Genomic DNA, 21609 nt, shown 5'->3' on the forward strand with positions numbered 1-21609 from the left:
GTGGTATTAACTGACCCTGTATATAGTGTGGTATTAACTGACCCTGTATATAGTATGGTATTAACTGACCCTGTATATAGTATGGTATTAACTGACCCTGTATATAGTATGGTATTAACTGACCCTGTATATAGTGTGGTATTAACTGACCCTGTATATAGTATGTTATTAACTGACCCTGTATATAGTATGGTATTAACTGACCCTGTATATAGTGTGGTATTAACTGACCCTGTATCTGTGACCAACAGATGCATATCTGTATTCCCAGTCATGTGAAATCCATTGATTAGGCCTTAAATCATTTATTTAAATTGACTGATTTCATGATATGAACTGTAACTCAGTAATATCTTTGAAATTGTTGCATGTTGCATTCATATTTTTGTTCAGTGGACCTAGAAACGACCAAAACAATAGAATGGCCGGCCCTGTTCTTCATTCACAATGATTACATAATTATGCATCCTTCGCTTCCCCTCACTCATCAACTCACCCATTCACCTCCTTTCTCCCCATCATACGTTACCTAATTTATCTCATCTGTTGTTATATGTGTGAAATTAGTTTCGGTATGAGCCAATTATCTGGGTGATTATCCGCTAGGGTCACTGCACTTTCAACTGTCGGGAGAAGAAGAGGCGACGGGGGAAACTATTCAATTTTTTTTTATAAAATCCAGTTCTGTATGTGATATTAAGATTCTAACACTGACAGTGTGTTGTATAGACTTATTTAAGAATAGTCAAGGACGGAAGTCGGGGGGGGGGGGGGGGGGGGGGGCATGATAAAACAAATGGAGATTAATTCATTCATGAGCAGTCGAAATTTCTTCTTTCGCGGTTCTAGTGTTAAAACTACATTTTCTCTACACCCCATGGGGGAAAAAAATTGTAGAATTGCAGGAAACTAACTTTAAACATAACATGTACTCACCGCAGTCAACAGGGGGGCCACTAAAATGTTTGTTTTTTTCTCGCATGATGTCATAGGCTCGTGCGCTAATGTAATGTATTTGCATATGTCCATAAAACGTATTTGCAATGAATGACATTTTACGAGGCTACTTACAGGAAGCTATACACCAGCTGTTCGTTGTACAGTAGGCTACGGATGCTTTTGTCATCACAAAACAAGTTAAGCAAGTTGCATACACTAGTATCAGAAGCCCATCCCACCGGGCAATAAACCACAACGCGTCTTTTTATTTTTTAGACAGCGCGTTTAAACACCGACTGACAGTAGCTGGCCAAGACAAGGGAGCGGATTTCAATCAGAGGTGCATCGCTGCCGACTCGTTTCAGTGGCGCCCAGAGACCCGAGCCACTTTTCACTTCTACCTCCACTGGATTGCGGTTTTCACACGGACCTGTTGGAATATAACATGTTGAAAATGGAAAGGAAAACGTTTTGTATGAGATTGTGTACTGTACTATTTTTTACGAACTGTGTTTCAGGTGAGTCAAAAACTCCACGTGCAATTAAAATATAAAACTAGCCTCTACAATCCTAAAAGCTGTACACTAGACAAATAGTCCAGACGGGTTTAGCTGACAACATCACGAAAACGATGCACACGCTTCAATGGGGCAGAAGTCCACGTGTCGTTGTGATTCTGGATGTTCAGATAGTTAGGAACAATGAGCATGTTTACATGAATGTGAGTGTAACGAATGTGAGTGTAACGCGTTATCTTTAACACTGTTATGCAAGAAGACAGTATTTCGACCACATCAAATATGCAACTCAAGATGAACTGAAGTCTAATCAGAAACGTGTTTCATCGTTTTCTCAGCTTTAAAATGCCCTTAAAACCGGTCAAACCGATGACATTTTGGACCATGTTGCACAGGACAAATTTTTCCACTGTTTTGGAGTTCTTGCATATTTTTCTCCCCGGTCCCTAAATGAAACAGACAACTTTAGCGTTCTTAAATAGATTACTAATGCATTCATTCTGCCAATGTAAGACATTATTCTGGTGAGAACTACCTTATTTATTTAGTATTCTGGGGCCAACAAGTTATGACAGAAGAGAAGCTGCATGTATCAAACTATAGTTGACACACAGTGGCCTAACAAATGTCGGAAATTATAATAGGGCCTAACAAATGTAGGAAATTATAATATGGCCTAACAAATGTCGGAAATTATAATAGGGCCTGACAAATGTAGGAAATTATAAGTAGAAACGTGTCTAAATTATGGTCAAGTAACGTTAGGCTACAATGTCCAGTACAAAGTATCAGCAAAAAAAGAAAGATTATTATGGAATTATTATGGAGGATTGAAATGCTCAGGTAGCCTACTTTTTGAAGTAATTTGTTTGACAATCGGACAGAGTCATCACACAACACACATGACATGCGAAACTGAATACATATGTATCCTGAATAATAACGGGATATTGGTGTGCATGTAAACGGGTCAATGACAAGACGCTGTCTTGTGGAGAATCAGGTGTCCCAATTCAGATCGTTTAATCTTGTTGTTGTTCTTGATACCATGTCTTGTTTTGAGGCGTATTGACTGATGTCATGTCTATGCTAATATGTCAAAAAAATTCGCTCGCTGGCTAACCAACAACTGTAACAATGTATTTGAGAGACAACAAGTGCTCATTGGGAAAATTAATTTATGTTTTCAATAAACATAGGAGACTAAATATGGTTTACATGTTGTCCAACAACCTAAACCAATCCCGTCTGTTTTGCACACTTGTTGGTTTTGTTGCTAAACAACACACAAGTCTATATGGATAAATCACATACTGCATTTAAAAGCCACAATGTCCTCACTTTTTGCTAGCAACTTCTTGGATCAGGCTTAGTACAGGGAATGTCCCATGTGTTGCTCTTCTGCAAAGGCACACTGTCCTAACTATTTCACTTTCACTAATTGTCATTGTCTAACATTACATGTAGGTAACTGATCTTGTCCTTCATGTAGGTAACTGATCGTGTCCTTCATGTAGGTAACTGATCTTGTTCTTCATGTAGGTAACTGATCTTGTTCTTCATGTAGGTAACTGATCTTGTTCTTCATGTAGGTAACTGATCTTGTTAATCATGTAGGTAACTGATATTGTCCTTCATGTAGGTAACTGATCTTGTTATTCATGTAGGTAACTGATCTTGTCCTTCATGTAGGTAACTGATCTTGTCCTTCATGTAGGTAACTGATGTTGTTCTTCATGTAGGTAACTGATCTTGTTCTTCATGTAGGTAACTGATCGTGTCCTTCATGTAGGTAACTGATCTTGTTCTTCATGTAGGTAACTGATCTTGTTCTTCATGTAGGTAACTGATCTTGTTCTTCATGTAGGTAACTGATCTTGTTCTTCATGTAGGTAACTGATCTTGTCCTTCATGTAGGTAACTGATCTTGTTCTTCATGTAGGTAACTGATCTTGTTCTTCATGTAGGTAACTGATCTTGTCCTTCATGTAGGTAACTGATCTTGTTAATCATGTAGGTAACTGATCTTGTTATTCATGTAGGTAACTGATCTTGTTCTTCATGTAGGTAACTGATCTTGTTCTTCATGTAGGTAACTGATCTTGTTCTTCATGTAGGTAACTGATCTTGTTCTTCATGTAGGTAACTGATATTGTCCTTCATGTAGGTAACTGATCTTGTTCTTCATGTAGGTAACTGATCTTGTTCTTCATGTAGGTAACTGATCTTGTTAATCATGTAGGTAACTGATCTTGTTAATCATGTAGGTAACTGATCTTGTCCTTCATGTAGGTAACTGATCTTGTTCTTCATGTAGGTAACTGATCTTGTTCTTCATGTAGGTAACTGATCTTGTTATTCATGTAGGTAACTGATCTTGTTCTTCATGTAGGTAACTGATCTTGTTCTTCATGTAGGTAACTGATCGTGTCCTTCATGTAGGTAACTGATCTTGTTCTTCATGTAGGTAACTGATCTTGTTCTTCATGTAGGTAACTGATCTTGTCCTTCATGTAGGTAACTGATCTTGTTCTTCATGTAGGTAACTGATCTTGTTCTTCATGTAGGTAACTGATCTTGTTCTTCATGTAGGTAACTGATCTTGTCCTTCATGTAGGTAACTGATCTTGTTCTTCATGTAGGTAACTGATCTTGTTCTTCATGTAGGTAACTGATCTTGTTAATCATGTAGGTAACTGATCTTGTTAATCATGTAGGTAACTGATCTTGTCCTTCATGTAGGTAACTGATCTTGTTAATCATGTAGGTAACTGATCTTGTTCTTCATGTAGGTAACTGATCTTGTTCTTCATGTAGGTAACTGATCTTGTTCTTCATGTAGGTAACTGATCTTGTTCTTCATGTAGGTAACTGATCTTGTCCTTCATGTAGGTAACTGATCGTGTCCTTCATGTAGGTAACTGATCTTGTTCTTCATGTAGGTAACTGATCGTGTCCTTCATGTAGGTAACTGATCGTGTTCTTCATGTAGGTAACTGATCTTGTTCTTCATGTAGGTAACTGATCGTGTCCTTCATGTAGGTAACTGATCGTGTCCTTCATGTAGGTAACTGATCGTGTTCTTCATGTAGGTAACTGATCTTGTTCTTCATGTAGGTAACTGATCTTGTTCTTCATGTAGGTAACTGATCTTGTTCTTCATGTAGGTAACTGATCTTGTCCTTCGTGTAGGTAACTGATCTTGTTCTTCATGTAGGTAACTGATCTTGTTCTTCATGTAGGTAACTGATCTTGTTAATCATGTAGGTAACTGATCTTGTTAATCATGTAGGTAACTGATCTTGTCCTTCATGTAGGTAACTGATCTTGTTAATCATGTAGGTAACTGATCTTGTTCTTCATGTAGGTAACTGATCTTGTTCTTCATGTAGGTAACTGATCTTGTTCTTCATGTAGGTAACTGATCTTGTTATTCATGTAGGTAACTGATCTTGTTCTTCATGTAGGTAACTGATCTTGTTCTTCATGTAGGTAACTGATCGTGTCCTTCATGTAGGTAACTGATCTTGTTCTTCATGTAGGTAACTGATCTTGTTATTCATGTAGGTAACTGATCTTGTCCTTCATGTAGGTAACTGATCGTGTCCTTCATGTAGGTAACTGATCTTGTCCTTAATGTAGGTAACTGATCTTGTCCTTCATGTAGGTAACTGATCTTGTTATTCATGTAGGTAACTGATCTTGTTATTCATGTAGGTAACTGATCTTGTTATTCATGTAGGTAACTGATCTTGTCCTTCATGTAGGTAACTGATCTTGTCCTTCATGTAGGTAACTGATCTTGTTCTTCATGTAGGTAACTGATCTTGTTCTTCATGTAGGTAACTGATCTTGTTCTTCATGTAGGTAACTGATCTTGTTAATCATGTAGGTAACTGATCTTGTTATTCATGTAGGTAACTGATCTTGTTATTCATGTAGGTAACTGATCTTGTTATTCATGTAGGTAACTGATCTTGTCCTTCATGTAGGTAACTGATCTTGTCCTTCATGTAGGTAACTGATCTTGTTCTTCATGTAGGTAACTGATCTTGTTCTTCATGTAGGTAACTGATCTTGTTAATCATGTAGGTAACTGATCTTGTTCTTCATGTAGGTAACTGATCTTGTTCTTCATGTAGGTAACTGATCTTGTTAATCATGTAGGTAACTGATCTTGTTAATCATGTAGGTAACTGATCTTGTCCTTCATGTAGGTAACTGATCTTGTTCTTCATGTAGGTAACTGATCTTGTTCTTCATGTAGGTAACTGATCTTGTTATTCATGTAGGTAACTGATCTTGTTCTTCATGTAGGTAACTGATCTTGTTCTTCATGTAGGTAACTGATCGTGTCCTTCATGTAGGTAACTGATCTTGTTCTTCATGTAGGTAACTGATCTTGTTCTTCATGTAGGTAACTGATCTTGTCCTTCATGTAGGTAACTGATCTTGTTCTTCATGTAGGTAACTGATCTTGTTCTTCATGTAGGTAACTGATCTTGTTCTTCATGTAGGTAACTGATCTTGTCCTTCATGTAGGTAACTGATCTTGTTCTTCATGTAGGTAACTGATCTTGTTCTTCATGTAGGTAACTGATCTTGTTAATCATGTAGGTAACTGATCTTGTTAATCATGTAGGTAACTGATCTTGTCCTTCATGTAGGTAACTGATCTTGTTAATCATGTAGGTAACTGATCTTGTTCTTCATGTAGGTAACTGATCTTGTTCTTCATGTAGGTAACTGATCTTGTTCTTCATGTAGGTAACTGATCTTGTTCTTCATGTAGGTAACTGATCTTGTCCTTCATGTAGGTAACTGATCGTGTCCTTCATGTAGGTAACTGATCTTCTTCTTCATGTAGGTAACTGATCGTGTCCTTCATGTAGGTAACTGATCGTGTTCTTCATGTAGGTAACTGATCTTGTTCTTCATGTAGGTAACTGATCGTGTCCTTCATGTAGGTAACTGATCGTGTCCTTCATGTAGGTAACTGATCGTGTTCTTCATGTAGGTAACTGATCTTGTTCTTCATGTAGGTAACTGATCTTGTTCTTCATGTAGGTAACTGATCTTGTTCTTCATGTAGGTAACTGATCTTGTCCTTCGTGTAGGTAACTGATCTTGTTCTTCATGTAGGTAACTGATCTTGTTCTTCATGTAGGTAACTGATCTTGTTAATCATGTAGGTAACTGATCTTGTTAATCATGTAGGTAACTGATCTTGTCCTTCATGTAGGTAACTGATCTTGTTAATCATGTAGGTAACTGATCTTGTTCTTCATGTAGGTAACTGATCTTGTTCTTCATGTAGGTAACTGATCTTGTTCTTCATGTAGGTAACTGATCTTGTTATTCATGTAGGTAACTGATCTTGTTCTTCATGTAGGTAACTGATCTTGTTCTTCATGTAGGTAACTGATCGTGTCCTTCATGTAGGTAACTGATCTTGTTCTTCATGTAGGTAACTGATCTTGTTATTCATGTAGGTAACTGATCTTGTCCTTCATGTAGGTAACTGATCGTGTCCTTCATGTAGGTAACTGATCTTGTCCTTAATGTAGGTAACTGATCTTGTCCTTCATGTAGGTAACTGATCTTGTTATTCATGTAGGTAACTGATCTTGTTATTCATGTAGGTAACTGATCTTGTTCTTCATGTAGGTAACTGATCTTGTTCTTCATGTAGGTAACTGATCTTGTCCTTCATGTAGGTAACTGATCTTGTTCTTCATGTAGGTAACTGATCTTGTTCTTCATGTAGGTAACTGATCTTGTTCTTCATGTAGGTAACTGATCTTGTTAATCATGTAGGTAACTGATCTTGTTATTCATGTAGGTAACTGATCTTGTTATTCATGTAGGTAACTGATCTTGTTATTCATGTAGGTAACTGATCTTGTCCTTCATGTAGGTAACTGATCTTGTCCTTCATGTAGGTAACTGATCTTGTTCTTCATGTAGGTAACTGATCTTGTTCTTCATGTAGGTAACTGATCTTGTTAATCATGTAGGTAACTGATCTTGTTCTTCATGTAGGTAACTGATCTTGTCCTTCATGTAGGTAACTGATCTTGTCCTTCATGTAGGTAACTGATCTTGTCCTTCATGTAGGTAACTGATCTTGTCCTTCATGTAGGTAACTGATCTTGTTATTCATGTAGGTAACTGATCTTGTTATTCATGTAGGTAACTGATCTTGTTATTCATGTAGGTAACTGATCTTGTCCTTCATGTAGGTAACTGATCTTGTCCTTCATGTAGGTAACTGATCTTGTTCTTCATGTAGGTAACTGATCTTGTTCTTCATGTAGGTAACTGATCTTGTTAATCATGTAGGTAACTGATCTTGTCCTTCATGTAGGTAACTGATGTTGTTCTTCATGTAGGTAACTGATCTTGTTCTTCATGTAGGTAACTGATCTTGTTCTTCATGTAGGTAACTGATCTTGTTATTCATGTAGGTAACTGATCTTGTTCTTCATGTAGGTAACTGATCTTGTCCTTCATGTAGGTAACTGATCTTGTCCTTCATGTAGGTAACTGATCTTGTTCTTCATGTAGGTAACTGATCTTGTTCTTCATGTAGGTAACTGATCGTGTTATTCATGTAGATAACTGATCTTGTTCTTCATGTAGGTAACTGATCTTGTTCTTCATGTAGGTAACTGATCTTGTCCTTCATGTAGGTAACTGATCTTGTTCTTCATGTAGGTAACTGATCTTGTTCTTCATGTAGGTAACTGATCTTGTCCTTCATGTAGGTAACTGATCTTGTTCTTCATGTAGGTAACTGATCTTGTTCTTCATGTAGGTAACTGATCTTGTTAATCATGTAGGTAACTGATCTTGTTAATCATGTAGGTAACTGATCTTGTCCTTCATGTAGGTAACTGATCTTGTTAATCATGTAGGTAACTGATCTTGTTCTTCATGTAGGTAACTGATCTTGTTCTTCATGTAGGTAACTGATCTTGTTCTTCATGTAGGTAACTGATCTTGTTCTTCATGTAGGTAACTGATCTTGTCCTTCATGTAGGTAACTGATCGTGTCCTTCATGTAGGTAACTGATCTTGTTCTTCATGTAGGTAACTGATCGTGTCCTTCATGTAGGTAACTGATCGTGTTCTTCATGTAGGTAACTGATCTTGTTCTTCATGTAGGTAACTGATCGTGTCCTTCATGTAGGTAACTGATCGTGTCCTTCATGTAGGTAACTGATCGTGTTCTTCATGTAGGTAACTGATCTTGTTCTTCATGTAGGTAACTGATCTTGTTCTTCATGTAGGTAACTGATCTTGTTCTTCATGTAGGTAACTGATCTTGTCCTTCATGTAGGTAACTGATCTTGTTCTTCATGTAGGTAACTGATCTTGTTCTTCATGTAGGTAACTGATCTTGTTAATCATGTAGGTAACTGATCTTGTTAATCATGTAGGTAACTGATCTTGTCCTTCATGTAGGTAACTGATCTTGTTAATCATGTAGGTAACTGATCTTGTTCTTCATGTAGGTAACTGATCTTGTTCTTCATGTAGGTAACTGATCTTGTTCTTCATGTAGGTAACTGATCTTGTTATTCATGTAGGTAACTGATCTTGTTCTTCATGTAGGTAACTGATCTTGTTCTTCATGTAGGTAACTGATCGTGTCCTTCATGTAGGTAACTGATCTTGTTCTTCATGTAGGTAACTGATCTTGTTATTCATGTAGGTAACTGATCTTGTCCTTCATGTAGGTAACTGATCGTGTCCTTCATGTAGGTAACTGATCTTGTCCTTCATGTAGGTAACTGATCTTGTCCTTCATGTAGGTAACTGATCTTGTTATTCATGTAGGTAACTGATCTTGTTATTCATGTAGGTAACTGATCTTGTTATTCATGTAGGTAACTGATCTCGTCCTTCATGTAGGTAACTGATCTTGTCCTTCATGTAGGTAACTGATCTTGTTCTTCATGTAGGTAACTGATCTTGTTCTTCATGTAGGTAACTGATCTTGTTCTTCATGTAGGTAACTGATCTTGTTAATCATGTAGGTAACTGATCTTGTTATTCATGTAGGTAACTGATCTTGTTATTCATGTAGGTAACTGATCTTGTTATTCATGTAGGTAACTGATCTTGTCCTTCATGTAGGTAACTGATCTTGTCCTTCATGTAGGTAACTGATCTTGTTCTTCATGTAGGTAACTGATCTTGTTCTTCATGTAGGTAACTGATCTTGTTAATCATGTAGGTAACTGATCTTGTTCTTCATGTAGGTAACTGATCTTGTCCTTCATGTAGGTAACTGATCTTGTCCTTCATGTAGGTAACTGATCTTGTCCTTCATGTAGGTAACTGATCTTGTCCTTCATGTAGGTAACTGATCTTGTTATTCATGTAGGTAACTGATCTTGTTATTCATGTAGGTAACTGATCTTGTTATTCATGTAGGTAACTGATCTTGTCCTTCATGTAGGTAACTGATCTTGTCCTTCATGTAGGTAACTGATCTTGTTCTTCATGTAGGTAACTGATCTTGTTCTTCATGTAGGTAACTGATCTTGTTAATCATGTAGGTAACTGATCTTGTCCTTCATGTAGGTAACTGATGTTGTTCTTCATGTAGGTAACTGATCTTGTTCTTCATGTAGGTAACTGATCTTGTTCTTCATGTAGGTAACTGATCTTGTTATTCATGTAGGTAACTGATCTTGTTCTTCATGTAGGTAACTGATCTTGTCCTTCATGTAGGTAACTGATCTTGTCCTTCATGTAGGTAACTGATCTTGTTCTTCATGTAGGTAACTGATCTTGTTCTTCATGTAGGTAACTGATCGTGTTATTCATGTAGGTAACTGATCTTGTTCTTCATGTAGGTAACTGATCTTGTTCTTCATGTAGGTAACTGATCTTGTCCTTCATGTAGGTAACTGATCTTGTTCTTCATGTAGGTAACTGATCTTATCCTTCATGTAGGTAACTGATCTTGTTCTTCATGTAGGTAACTGATCTTGTTCTTCATGTAGGTAACTGATCTTGTTCTTCATGTAGGTAACTGATCTTGTTCTTCATGTAGGTAACTGATCTTGTTCTTCATGTAGGTAACTGATCTTGTTCTTCATGTAGGTAACTGATCTTGTTATTCATGTAGGTAACTGATCTTGTTATTCATGTAGGTAACTGATCTTGTTCTTCATGTAGGTAACTGATCTTATCCTTCATGTAGGTAACTGATCTTGTTCTTCATGTAGGTAACTATCCCAAGGCACAGAACGTTTCCTGGTTGTCTATCAACTTCAAAACACTGCTTATGTGGGATCCTAAACCTTTCAACTATTCATACACTGTTGAATATTCTGTGTAAGTAAATCATTTACATGCTGATATTACAGTGTTGTGAACTTATATGAAGACCGAACAATTCCAGAAAATAGTGTATTTAACTGCCACTTCAATTATTATTAACTAAACATTGAAAAAGCTCCAGTTTCCTACATATCATGAGCCAAATGCTTTTATTACTTCCTACTACTATTCAAGAAATGAAATGTCTCCATGAAACATAAAAAAGATGGTGCCTATAATCCCATGACCATGGGAGGCCTGCACTAATCTATTCTTCCCAGACTCAGTCTCTGACCATTGGAGGTCTGCACTAATCTATTCTTCCCAGACTCAGTCTCTGACCATGGGAGGTCTGCACTAATCTATTCTTTCCAGACTCAGTGGGTCAGGTCGATGTGTTGGAGACTCAGTCTCTGAAGGGTCAGGTCGATGTGTTGGAGACTTAGTCCCTGAAGAGTCAGGTCGATGTGTTGGAGACTCAGTCTCTGAAGGGTCAGGTCGATGTGTTGGAGACTCAGTCTCTGAAGGGTCAGGTCGATGTGTTGGAGACTCAGTCTCTGAAGGGTCAGGTCGATGTGTTGGAGACTTAGTCCCTGAAGAGTCAGGTCGATGTGTTGGAGACTCAGTCTCTGAAGGGTCAGGTCGATGTGTTGGAGACTCAGTCTCTGAACGGTCAGGTCGATGTGTTGGAGACTCAGTCTCTGAACGGTCAGGTCGATGTGTTGGAGACTCAGTCTCTGAAGGGTCAGGTCGATGTGTTGGAGACTCAGTCTCTGAAGGGTCAGGTCGATGTGTTGGAGACTCAGTCTCTGAAGAGTCAGGTCGATGTGTTGGAGACTCAGTCTCTGAAGGGTCAGGTCGATGTGTTAGAGACTCAGTCTCTGAAGGGTCAGGTCGATGTGTTGGAGACCTAGTCTCTGACGGGTCAGGTCGATGTGTTAGAGACTCAGTCTCTGAAGGGTCAGGTCGATGTGTTGGAGACCTAGTCTCTGATCTTGAAGAGTCAGGTCGATGTGTTGGAGACCTAGTCTCTGATCTTGAAGAGTCAGGTCGATGTGTTGGAGACTCAGTCTCTGACCTTGAAGAGTCAGGTCGATGTGTTGGAGAATCAGTCTCTGACCTTGAAGAGTCAGGTCGATGTGTTGGAGACTCAGTCTCTGAAGGGTCAGGTCGATGTGTTGGAGACTCAGTCTCTGAAGAGTCAGGTTGATGTGTTGGAGACTCAGTCTCTGAAGGGTCAGGTCGATGTGTTGGAGACTCAGTCTCTGAAGGGTCAGGTCGATGTGTTGGAGACCTAGTCTCTGATCTTGAAGAGTCAGGTCGATGTGTTGGAGACTCAGTCTCTGACCTTGAAGAGTCAGGTCGATGTGTTGGAGACTCAGTCTCTGACCTTGAAGAGTCAGGTCGATGTGTTGGAGACTCAGTCTCTGACCTTGAAGAGTCAGGTCGATGTGTTGGAGACTCAGTCTCTGACCTTGAAGAGTCAGGTCGATGTGTTGGAGACTCAGTCTCTGACCTTGAAGAGTCAGGTCGATGTGTTGGAGACTCAGTCTCTGACCTTGAAGAGTCAGGTCGAAGTGTTGGAGACTCAGTCTCTGACCTTGAAGAGTCAGGTCGATGTGTTGGAGACTCAGTCTCTGACCTTGAAGAGTCAGGTCGATGTGTTGGAGACTCAGTCTCTGACCTTGAAGAGTCAGGTCTAAGTGTTGGAGACTCAGTCTCTGACCTTGAAGAGTCAGGTCGATGTGTTGGAGACTCAGTCTCTGACCTTGAAGAGTCAGGTCGATGTGTTGGAGACTCAGTCTCTGACCTTGAAGAGTCAGGTCGATGTGTTGGAGACTCAGTCTCTGAAGGGTCAGGTCGATGTGTTGGAGACCTAGTCTCTGATCTTGAAGAGTCAGGTCGATGTGTTGGAGACCTAGTCTCTGATCTTGAAGAGTCAGGTCGATGTGTTGGAGACTCAGTCTCTGACCTTGAAGAGTCAGGTCGATGTGTTGGAGAATCAGTCTCTGACCTTGAAGAGTCAGGTCGATGTGTTGGAGACTCAGTCTCTGAAGGGTCAGGTCGATGTGTTGGAGACTCAGTCTCTGAAGAGTCAGGTCGATGTGTTGGAGACTCAGTCTCTGAAGGGTCAGGTCGATGTGTTGGAGACTCAGTCTCTGAAGGGTCAGGTCGATGTGTTGGAGACCTAGTCTCTGATCTTGAAGAGTCAGGTCGATGTGTTGGAGACTCAGTCTCTGACCTTGAAGAGTCAGGTCGATGTGTTGGAGACTCAGTCTCTGACCTTGAAGAGTCAGGTCGATGTGTTGGAGACTCAGTCTCTGACCTTGAAGAGTCAGGTCGATGTGTTGGAGACTCAGTCTCTGACCTTGAAGAGTCAGGTCGAAGTGTTGGAGACTCAGTCTCTGACCTTGAAGAGTCAGGTCGATGTGTTGGAGACTCAGTCTCTGACCTTGAAGAGTCAGGTCGAAGTGTTGGAGTCTCAGTCTCTGACCTTGAAGAGTCAGGTCGATGTGTTGGAGACTCAGTCTCTGACCTTGAAGAGTCAGGTCGATGTGTTGGAGACTCAGTCTCTGACCTTGAAGAGTCAGGTCGAAGTGTTGGAGACTCAGTCTCTGACCTTGAAGAGTCAGGTCGATGTGTTGGAGACTCAGTCTCTGACCTTGAAGAGTCAGGTCGATGTGTTGGAGACTCAGTCTCTGACCTTGAAGAGTCAGGTCGATGTGTTGGAGACTCAGTCTCTGACCTTGAAGAGTCAGGTCGATGTGTTGGAGACTCAGTCTCTGACCTTGAAGAGTCAGGTCGATGTGTTGGAGACTCAGTCTCTGACCTTGAAGAGTCAGGTCGATGTGTTGGAGACTCAGTCTCTGACCTTGAAGAGTCAGGTCGAAGTGTTGGAGACTCAGTCTCTGATCTTGAAGAGTCAGGTCGATGTGTTGGAGACTCAGTCTCTGAACGGTCAGGTCGATGTGTTGGAGACTCAGTCTCTGAAGGGTCAGGTCGATGTGTTGGAGACTCAGTCTCTGAAGGGTCAGGTCGATGTGTTGGAGACTCAGTCGTCTCTGACCTTGAAGGGTCAGGTCGATGTGTTGGAGACTCAGTCTCTGACCTTGAAGAGTCAGGTCGATGTGTTGGAGACTCAGTCTCTGAAGGGTCAGGTCGATGTGTTGAAGACTCAGTCTCTGAAGGGTCAGGTCGATGTGTTGGAGACTCAGTCTCTGAAGGGTCAGGTCGATGTGTTGGAGACTCAGTCTCTGAAGAGTCAGGTCGATGTGTTGGAGACTCAGTCTCTGAAGGGTCAGGTCGATGTGTTGGAGACTCAGTCTCTGAAGGGTCAGGTCGATGTGTTGGAGACCTAGTCTCTGATCTTGAAGAGTCAGGTCGATGTGTTGGAGACTCAGTCTCTGACCTTGAAGAGTCAGGTCGATGTGTTGGAGACTCAGTCTCTGACCTTGAAGAGTCAGGTCGATGTGTTGGAGACTCAGTCTCTGACCTTGAAGAGTCAGGTCGAAGTGTTGGAGACTCAGTCTCTGACCTTGAAGAGTCAGGTCGATGTGTTGGAGACTCAGTCTCTGACCTTGAAGAGTCAGGTCGAAGTGTTGGAGTCTCAGTCTCTGACCTTGAAGAGTCAGGTCGATGTGTTGGAGACTCAGTCTCTGACCTTGAAGAGTCAGGTCGATGTGTTGGAGACTCAGTCTCTGACCTTGAAGAGTCAGGTCGAAGTGTTGGAGACTCAGTCTCTGACCTTGAAGAGTCAGGTCGATGTGTTGGAGACTCAGTCTCTGACCTTGAAGAGTCAGGTCGATGTGTTGGAGACTCAGTCTCTGACCTTGAAGAGTCAGGTTGATGTGTTGGAGACTCAGTCTCTGACCTTGAAGAGTCAGGTCGATGTGTTGGAGACTCAGTCTCTGACCTTGAAGAGTCAGGTCGATGTGTTGGAGACTCAGTCTCTGACCTTGAAGAGTCAGGTCGATGTGTTGGAGACTCAGTCTCTGACCTTGAAGAGTCAGGTCGAAGTGTTGGAGACTCAGTCTCTGATCTTGAAGAGTCAGGTCGATGTGTTGGAGACTCAGTCTCTGAACGGTCAGGTCGATGTGTTGGAGACTCAGTCTCTGAAGGGTCAGGTCGATGTGTTGGAGACTCAGTCTCTGAAGGGTCAGGTCGATGTGTTGGAGACTCAGTCGTCTCTGACCTTGAAGGGTCAGGTCGATGTGTTGGAGACTCAGTCTCTGACCTTGAAGAGTCAGGTCGATGTGTTGGAGACTCAGTCTCTGAAGGGTCAGGTCGATGTGTTGAAGACTCAGTCTCTGAAGGGTCAGGTCGATGTGTTGGAGACTCAGTCTCTGAAGGGTCAGGTCGATGTGTTGGAGACTCAGTCTCTGAAGAGTCAGGTCGATGTGTTGGAGACTCAGTCTCTGAAGGGTCAGGTCGATGTGTTAGAGACTCAGTCTCTGAAGGGTCAGGTCGATGTGTTGGAGACCTAGTCTCTGATCTTGAAGAGTCAGGTCGATGTGTTGGAGACTCAGTCTCTGACCTTGAAGAGTCAGGTCGATGTGTTGGAGAATCAGTCTCTGACCTTGAAGAGTCAGGTCGATGTGTTGGAGACTCAGTCTCTGAAGGGTCAGGTCGATGTGTTGGAGACTCAGTCTCTGAAGAGTCAGGTTGATGTGTTGGAGACTCAGTCTCTGAAGGGTCAGGTCGATGTGTTGGAGACTCAGTCTCTGAAGGGTCAGGTCGATGTGTTGGAGACCTAGTCTCTGATCTTGAAGAGTCAGGTCGATGTGTTGGAGACTCAGTCTCTGACCTTGAAGAGTCAGGTCGATGTGTTGGAGACTCAGTCTCTGACCTTGAAGAGTCAGGTCGATGTGTTGGAGACTCAGTCTCTGACCTTGAAGAGTCAGGTCGATGTGTTGGAGACTCAGTCTCTGACCTTGAAGAGTCAGGTCGAAGTGTTGGAGACTCAGTCTCTGACCTTGAAGAGTCAGGTCGATGTGTTGGAGACTCAGTCTCTGACCTTGAAGAGTCAGGTCGAAGTGTTGGAGACTCAGTCTCTGACCTTGAAGAGTCAGGTCGATGTGTTGGAGACTCAGTCTCTGACCTTGAAGAGTCAGGTCGATGTGTTGGAGACTCAGTCTCTGACCTTGAAGAGTCAGGTCTAAGTGTTGGAGACTCAGTCTCTGACCTTGAAGAGTCAGGTCGATGTGTTGGAGACTCAGTCTCTGACCTTGAAGAGTCAGGTCGATGTGTTGGAGACTCAGTCTCTGACCTTGAAGAGTCAGGTCGATGTGTTGGAGACTCAGTCTCTGAAGGGTCAGGTCGATGTGTTGGAGACCTAGTCTCTGATCTTGAAGAGTCAGGTCGATGTGTTGGAGACCTAGTCTCTGATCTTGAAGAGTCAGGTCGATGTGTTGGAGACTCAGTCTCTGACCTTGAAGAGTCAGGTCGATGTGTTGGAGAATCAGTCTCTGACCTTGAAGAGTCAGGTCGATGTGTTGGAGACTCAGTCTCTGAAGGGTCAGGTCGATGTGTTGGAGACTCAGTCTCTGAAGAGTCAGGTCGATGTGTTGGAGACTCAGTCTCTGAAGGGTCAGGTCGATGTGTTGGAGACTCAGTCTCTGAAGGGTCAGGTCGATGTGTTGGAGACCTAGTCTCTGATCTTGAAGAGTCAGGTCGATGTGTTGGAGACTCAGTCTCTGACCTTGAAGAGTCAGGTCGATGTGTTGGAGACTCAGTCTCTGACCTTGAAGAGTCAGGTCGATGTGTTGGAGACTCAGTCTCTGACCTTGAAGAGTCAGGTCGATGTGTTGGAGACTCAGTCTCTGACCTTGAAGAGTCAGGTCGAAGTGTTGGAGACTCAGTCTCTGACCTTGAAGAGTCAGGTCGATGTGTTGGAGACTCAGTCTCTGACCTTGAAGAGTCAGGTCGAAGTGTTGGAGTCTCAGTCTCTGACCTTGAAGAGTCAGGTCGATGTGTTGGAGACTCAGTCTCTGACCTTGAAGAGTCAGGTCGATGTGTTGGAGACTCAGTCTCGAAGTGTTGGAGACTCAGTCTCTGACCTTGAAGAGTCAGGTCGATGTGTTGGAGACTCAGTCTCTGACCTTGAAGAGTCAGGTCGATGTGTTGGAGACTCAGTCTCTGACCTTGAAGAGTCAGGTCGATGTGTTGGAGACTCAGTCTCTGACCTTGAAGAGTCAGGTCGATGTGTTGGAGACTCAGTCTCTGACCTTGAAGAGTCAGGTCGATGTGTTGGAGACTCAGTCTCTGACCTTGAAGAGTCAGGTCGATGTGTTGGAGACTCAGTCTCTGACCTTGAAGAGTCAGGTCGAAGTGTTGGAGACTCAGTCTCTGATCTTGAAGAGTCAGGTCGATGTGTTGGAGACTCAGTCTCTGAACGGTCAGGTCGATGTGTTGGAGACTCAGTCTCTGAAGGGTCAGGTCGATGTGTTGGAGACTCAGTCTCTGAAGGGTCAGGTCGATGTGTTGGAGACTCAGTCGTCTCTGACCTTGAAGGGTCAGGTCGATGTGTTTGAGACTCAGTCTCTGACCTTGAAGAGTCAGGTCGATGTGTTGGAGACTCAGTCTCTGAAGGGTCAGGTCGATGTGTTGAAGACTCAGTCTCTGAAGGGTCAGGTCGATGTGTTGGAGACTCAGTCTCTGAAGGGTCAGGTCGATGTGTTGGAGACTCAGTCTCTGAACGGTCAGGTCGATGTGTTGGAGACTCAGTCTCTGAAGGGTCAGGTCGATGTGTTGGAGACTCAGTCTCTGAAGGGTCAGGTCGATGTGTTGGAGACTCAGTCTCTGAAGAGTCAGGTCGATGTGTTGGAGACTCAGTCTCTGAAGGGTCAGGTCGATGTGTTAGAGACTCAGTCTCTGAAGGGTCAGGTCGATGTGTTGGAGACCTAGTCTCTGACGGGTCAGGTCGATGTGTTAGAGACTCAGTCTCTGAAGGGTCAGGTCGATGTGTTGGAGACCTAGTCTCTGATCTTGAAGAGTCAGGTCGATGTGTTGGAGACCTAGTCTCTGATCTTGAAGAGTCAGGTCGATGTGTTGGAGACTCAGTCTCTGACCTTGAAGAGTCAGGTCGATGTGTTGGAGAATCAGTCTCTGACCTTGAAGAGTCAGGTCGATGTGTTGGAGACTCAGTCTCTGAAGGGTCAGGTCGATGTGTTGGAGACTCAGTCTCTGAAGAGTCAGGTTGATGTGTTGGAGACTCAGTCTCTGAAGGGTCAGGTCGATGTGTTGGAGACTCAGTCTCTGAAGGGTCAGGTCGATGTGTTGGAGACCTAGTCTCTGATCTTGAAGAGTCAGGTCGATGTGTTGGAGACTCAGTCTCTGACCTTGAAGAGTCAGGTCGATGTGTTGGAGACTCAGTCTCTGACCTTGAAGAGTCAGGTCGATGTGTTGGAGACTCAGTCTCTGACCTTGAAGAGTCAGGTCGATGTGTTGGAGACTCAGTCTCTGACCTTGAAGAGTCAGGTCGATGTGTTGGAGACTCAGTCTCTGACCTTGAAGAGTCAGGTCGATGTGTTGGAGACTCAGTCTCTGACCTTGAAGAGTCAGGTCGAAGTGTTGGAGACTCAGTCTCTGACCTTGAAGAGTCAGGTCGATGTGTTGGAGACTCAGTCTCTGACCTTGAAGAGTCAGGTCGATGTGTTGGAGACTCAGTCTCTGACCTTGAAGAGTCAGGTCTAAGTGTTGGAGACTCAGTCTCTGACCTTGAAGAGTCAGGTCGATGTGTTGGAGACTCAGTCTCTGACCTTGAAGAGTCAGGTCGATGTGTTGGAGACTCAGTCTCTGACCTTGAAGAGTCAGGTCGATGTGTTGGAGACTCAGTCTCTGAAGGGTCAGGTCGATGTGTTGGAGACCTAGTCTCTGATCTTGAAGAGTCAGGTCGATGTGTTGGAGACCTAGTCTCTGATCTTGAAGAGTCAGGTCGATGTGTTGGAGACTCAGTCTCTGACCTTGAAGAGTCAGGTCGATGTGTTGGAGAATCAGTCTCTGACCTTGAAGAGTCAGGTCGATGTGTTGGAGACTCAGTCTCTGAAGGGTCAGGTCGATGTGTTGGAGACTCAGTCTCTGAAGAGTCAGGTCGATGTGTTGGAGACTCAGTCTCTGAAGGGTCAGGTCGATGTGTTGGAGACTCAGTCTCTGAAGGGTCAGGTCGATGTGTTGGAGACCTAGTCTCTGATCTTGAAGAGTCAGGTCGATGTGTTGGAGACTCAGTCTCTGACCTTGAAGAGTCAGGTCGATGTGTTGGAGACTCAGTCTCTGACCTTGAAGAGTCAGGTCGATGTGTTGGAGACTCAGTCTCTGACCTTGAAGAGTCAGGTCGATGTGTTGGAGACTCAGTCTCTGACCTTGAAGAGTCAGGTCGAAGTGTTGGAGACTCAGTCTCTGACCTTGAAGAGTCAGGTCGATGTGTTGGAGACTCAGTCTCTGACCTTGAAGAGTCAGGTCGAAGTGTTGGAGTCTCAGTCTCTGACCTTGAAGAGTCAGGTCGATGTGTTGGAGACTCAGTCTCTGACCTTGAAGAGTCAGGTCGATGTGTTGGAGACTCAGTCTCTGACCTTGAAGAGTCAGGTCGAAGTGTTGGAGACTCAGTCTCTGACCTTGAAGAGTCAGGTCGATGTGTTGGAGACTCAGTCTCTGACCTTGAAGAGTCAGGTCGATGTGTTGGAGACTCAGTCTCTGACCTTGAAGAGTCAGGTCGATGTGTTGGAGACTCAGTCTCTGACCTTGAAGAGTCAGGTCGATGTGTTGGAGACTCAGTCTCTGACCTTGAAGAGTCAGGTCGATGTGTTGGAGACTCAGTCTCTGACCTTGAAGAGTCAGGTCGATGTGTTGGAGACTCAGTCTCTGACCTTGAAGAGTCAGGTCGAAGTGTTGGAGACTCAGTCTCTGATCTTGAAGAGTCAGGTCGATGTGTTGGAGACTCAGTCTCTGAACGGTCAGGTCGATGTGTTGGAGACTCAGTCTCTGAAGGGTCAGGTCGATGTGTTGGAGACTCAGTCTCTGAAGGGTCAGGTCGATGTGTTGGAGACTCAGTCGTCTCTGACCTTGAAGGGTCAGGTCGATGTGTTGGAGACTCAGTCTCTGACCTTGAAGAGTCAGGTCGATGTGTTGGAGACTCAGTCTCTGAAGGGTCAGGTCGATGTGTTGAAGACTCAGTCTCTGAAGGGTCAGGTCGATGTGTTGGAGACTCAGTCTCTGAAGGGTCAGGTCGATGTGTTGGAGACTCAGTCTCTGAAGAGTCAGGTCGATGTGTTGGAGACTCAGTCTCTGAAGGGTCAGGTCGATGTGTTGGAGACTCAGTCTCTGAAGGGTCAGGTCGATGTGTTGGAGACCTAGTCTCTGATCTTGAAGAGTCAGGTCGATGTGTTGGAGACTCAGTCTCTGACCTTGAAGAGTCAGGTCGATGTGTTGGAGACTCAGTCTCTGACCTTGAAGAGTCAGGTCGATGTGTTGGAGACTCAGTCTCTGACCTTGAAGAGTCAGGTCGAAGTGTTGGAGACTCAGTCTCTGACCTTGAAGAGTCAGGTCGATGTGTTGGAGACTCAGTCTCTGACCTTGAAGAGTCAGGTCGAAGTGTTGGAGTCTCAGTCTCTGACCTTGAAGAGTCAGGTCGATGTGTTGGAGACTCAGTCTCTGACCTTGAAGAGTCAGGTCGATGTGTTGGAGACTCAGTCTCTGACCTTGAAGAGTCAGGTCGAAGTGTTGGAGACTCAGTCTCTGACCTTGAAGAGTCAGGTCGATGTGTTGGAGACTCAGTCTCTGACCTTGAAGAGTCAGGTCGATGTGTTGGAGACTCAGTCTCTGACCTTGAAGAGTCAGGTTGATGTGTTGGAGACTCAGTCTCTGACCTTGAAGAGTCAGGTCGATGTGTTGGAGACTCAGTCTCTGACCTTGAAGAGTCAGGTCGATGTGTTGGAGACTCAGTCTCTGACCTTGAAGAGTCAGGTCGATGTGTTGGAGACTCAGTCTCTGACCTTGAAGAGTCAGGTCGAAGTGTTGGAGACTCAGTCTCTGATCTTGAAGAGTCAGGTCGATGTGTTGGAGACTCAGTCTCTGAACGGTCAGGTCGATGTGTTGGAGACTCAGTCTCTGAAGGGTCAGGTCGATGTGTTGGAGACTCAGTCTCTGAAGGGTCAGGTCGATGTGTTGGAGACTCAGTCGTCTCTGACCTTGAAGGGTCAGGTCGATGTGTTGGAGACTCAGTCTCTGACCTTGAAGAGTCAGGTCGATGTGTTGGAGACTCAGTCTCTGAAGGGTCAGGTCGATGTGTTGAAGACTCAGTCTCTGAAGGGTCAGGTCGATGTGTTGGAGACTCAGTCTCTGAAGGGTCAGGTCGATGTGTTGGAGACTCAGTCTCTGAAGAGTCAGGTCGATGTGTTGGAGACTCAGTCTCTGAAGGGTCAGGTCGATGTGTTAGAGACTCAGTCTCTGAAGGGTCAGGTCGATGTGTTGGAGACCTAGTCTCTGATCTTGAAGAGTCAGGTCGATGTGTTGGAGACTCAGTCTCTGACCTTGAAGAGTCAGGTCGATGTGTTGGAGAATCAGTCTCTGACCTTGAAGAGTCAGGTCGATGTGTTGGAGACTCAGTCTCTGAAGGGTCAGGTCGATGTGTTGGAGACTCAGTCTCTGAAGGGTCAGGTCGATGTGTTGGAGACTCAGTCTCTGAAGAGTCAGGTCGATGTGTTGGAGACTCAGTCTCTGAAGGGTCAGGTCGATGTGTTAGAGACTCAGTCTCTGAAGGGTCAGGTCGATGTGTTGGAGACCTAGTCTCTGATCTTGAAGAGTCAGGTCGATGTGTTGGAGA

General features: G+C 43.5%; 1 protein-coding gene across 1 annotated transcript in view; it reads left to right on the forward strand.

Moving 5' to 3' along the window:
- The first annotated feature begins 1260 nt into the window (after positions 1-1260).
- Positions 1261-21609, forward strand: part of LOC139366665 (tissue factor-like) — a 34732-nt gene continuing 14383 nt past the window's right edge. Inside the window, exons 1-2 of the mRNA XM_071104345.1 lie at positions 1261-1457; positions 10700-10808. Coding sequence (XP_070960446.1) covers positions 1385-1457; positions 10700-10808 — 182 coding nt within the window. The 5' untranslated portion in view covers positions 1261-1384. The remainder of the gene's footprint in view (positions 1458-10699; positions 10809-21609) is intronic.

Source organism: Oncorhynchus clarkii, chromosome 15, assembly GCF_045791955.1.
Source record: "Oncorhynchus clarkii lewisi isolate Uvic-CL-2024 chromosome 15, UVic_Ocla_1.0, whole genome shotgun sequence".
NCBI lineage: Eukaryota > Metazoa > Chordata > Actinopteri > Salmoniformes > Salmonidae > Oncorhynchus > Oncorhynchus clarkii.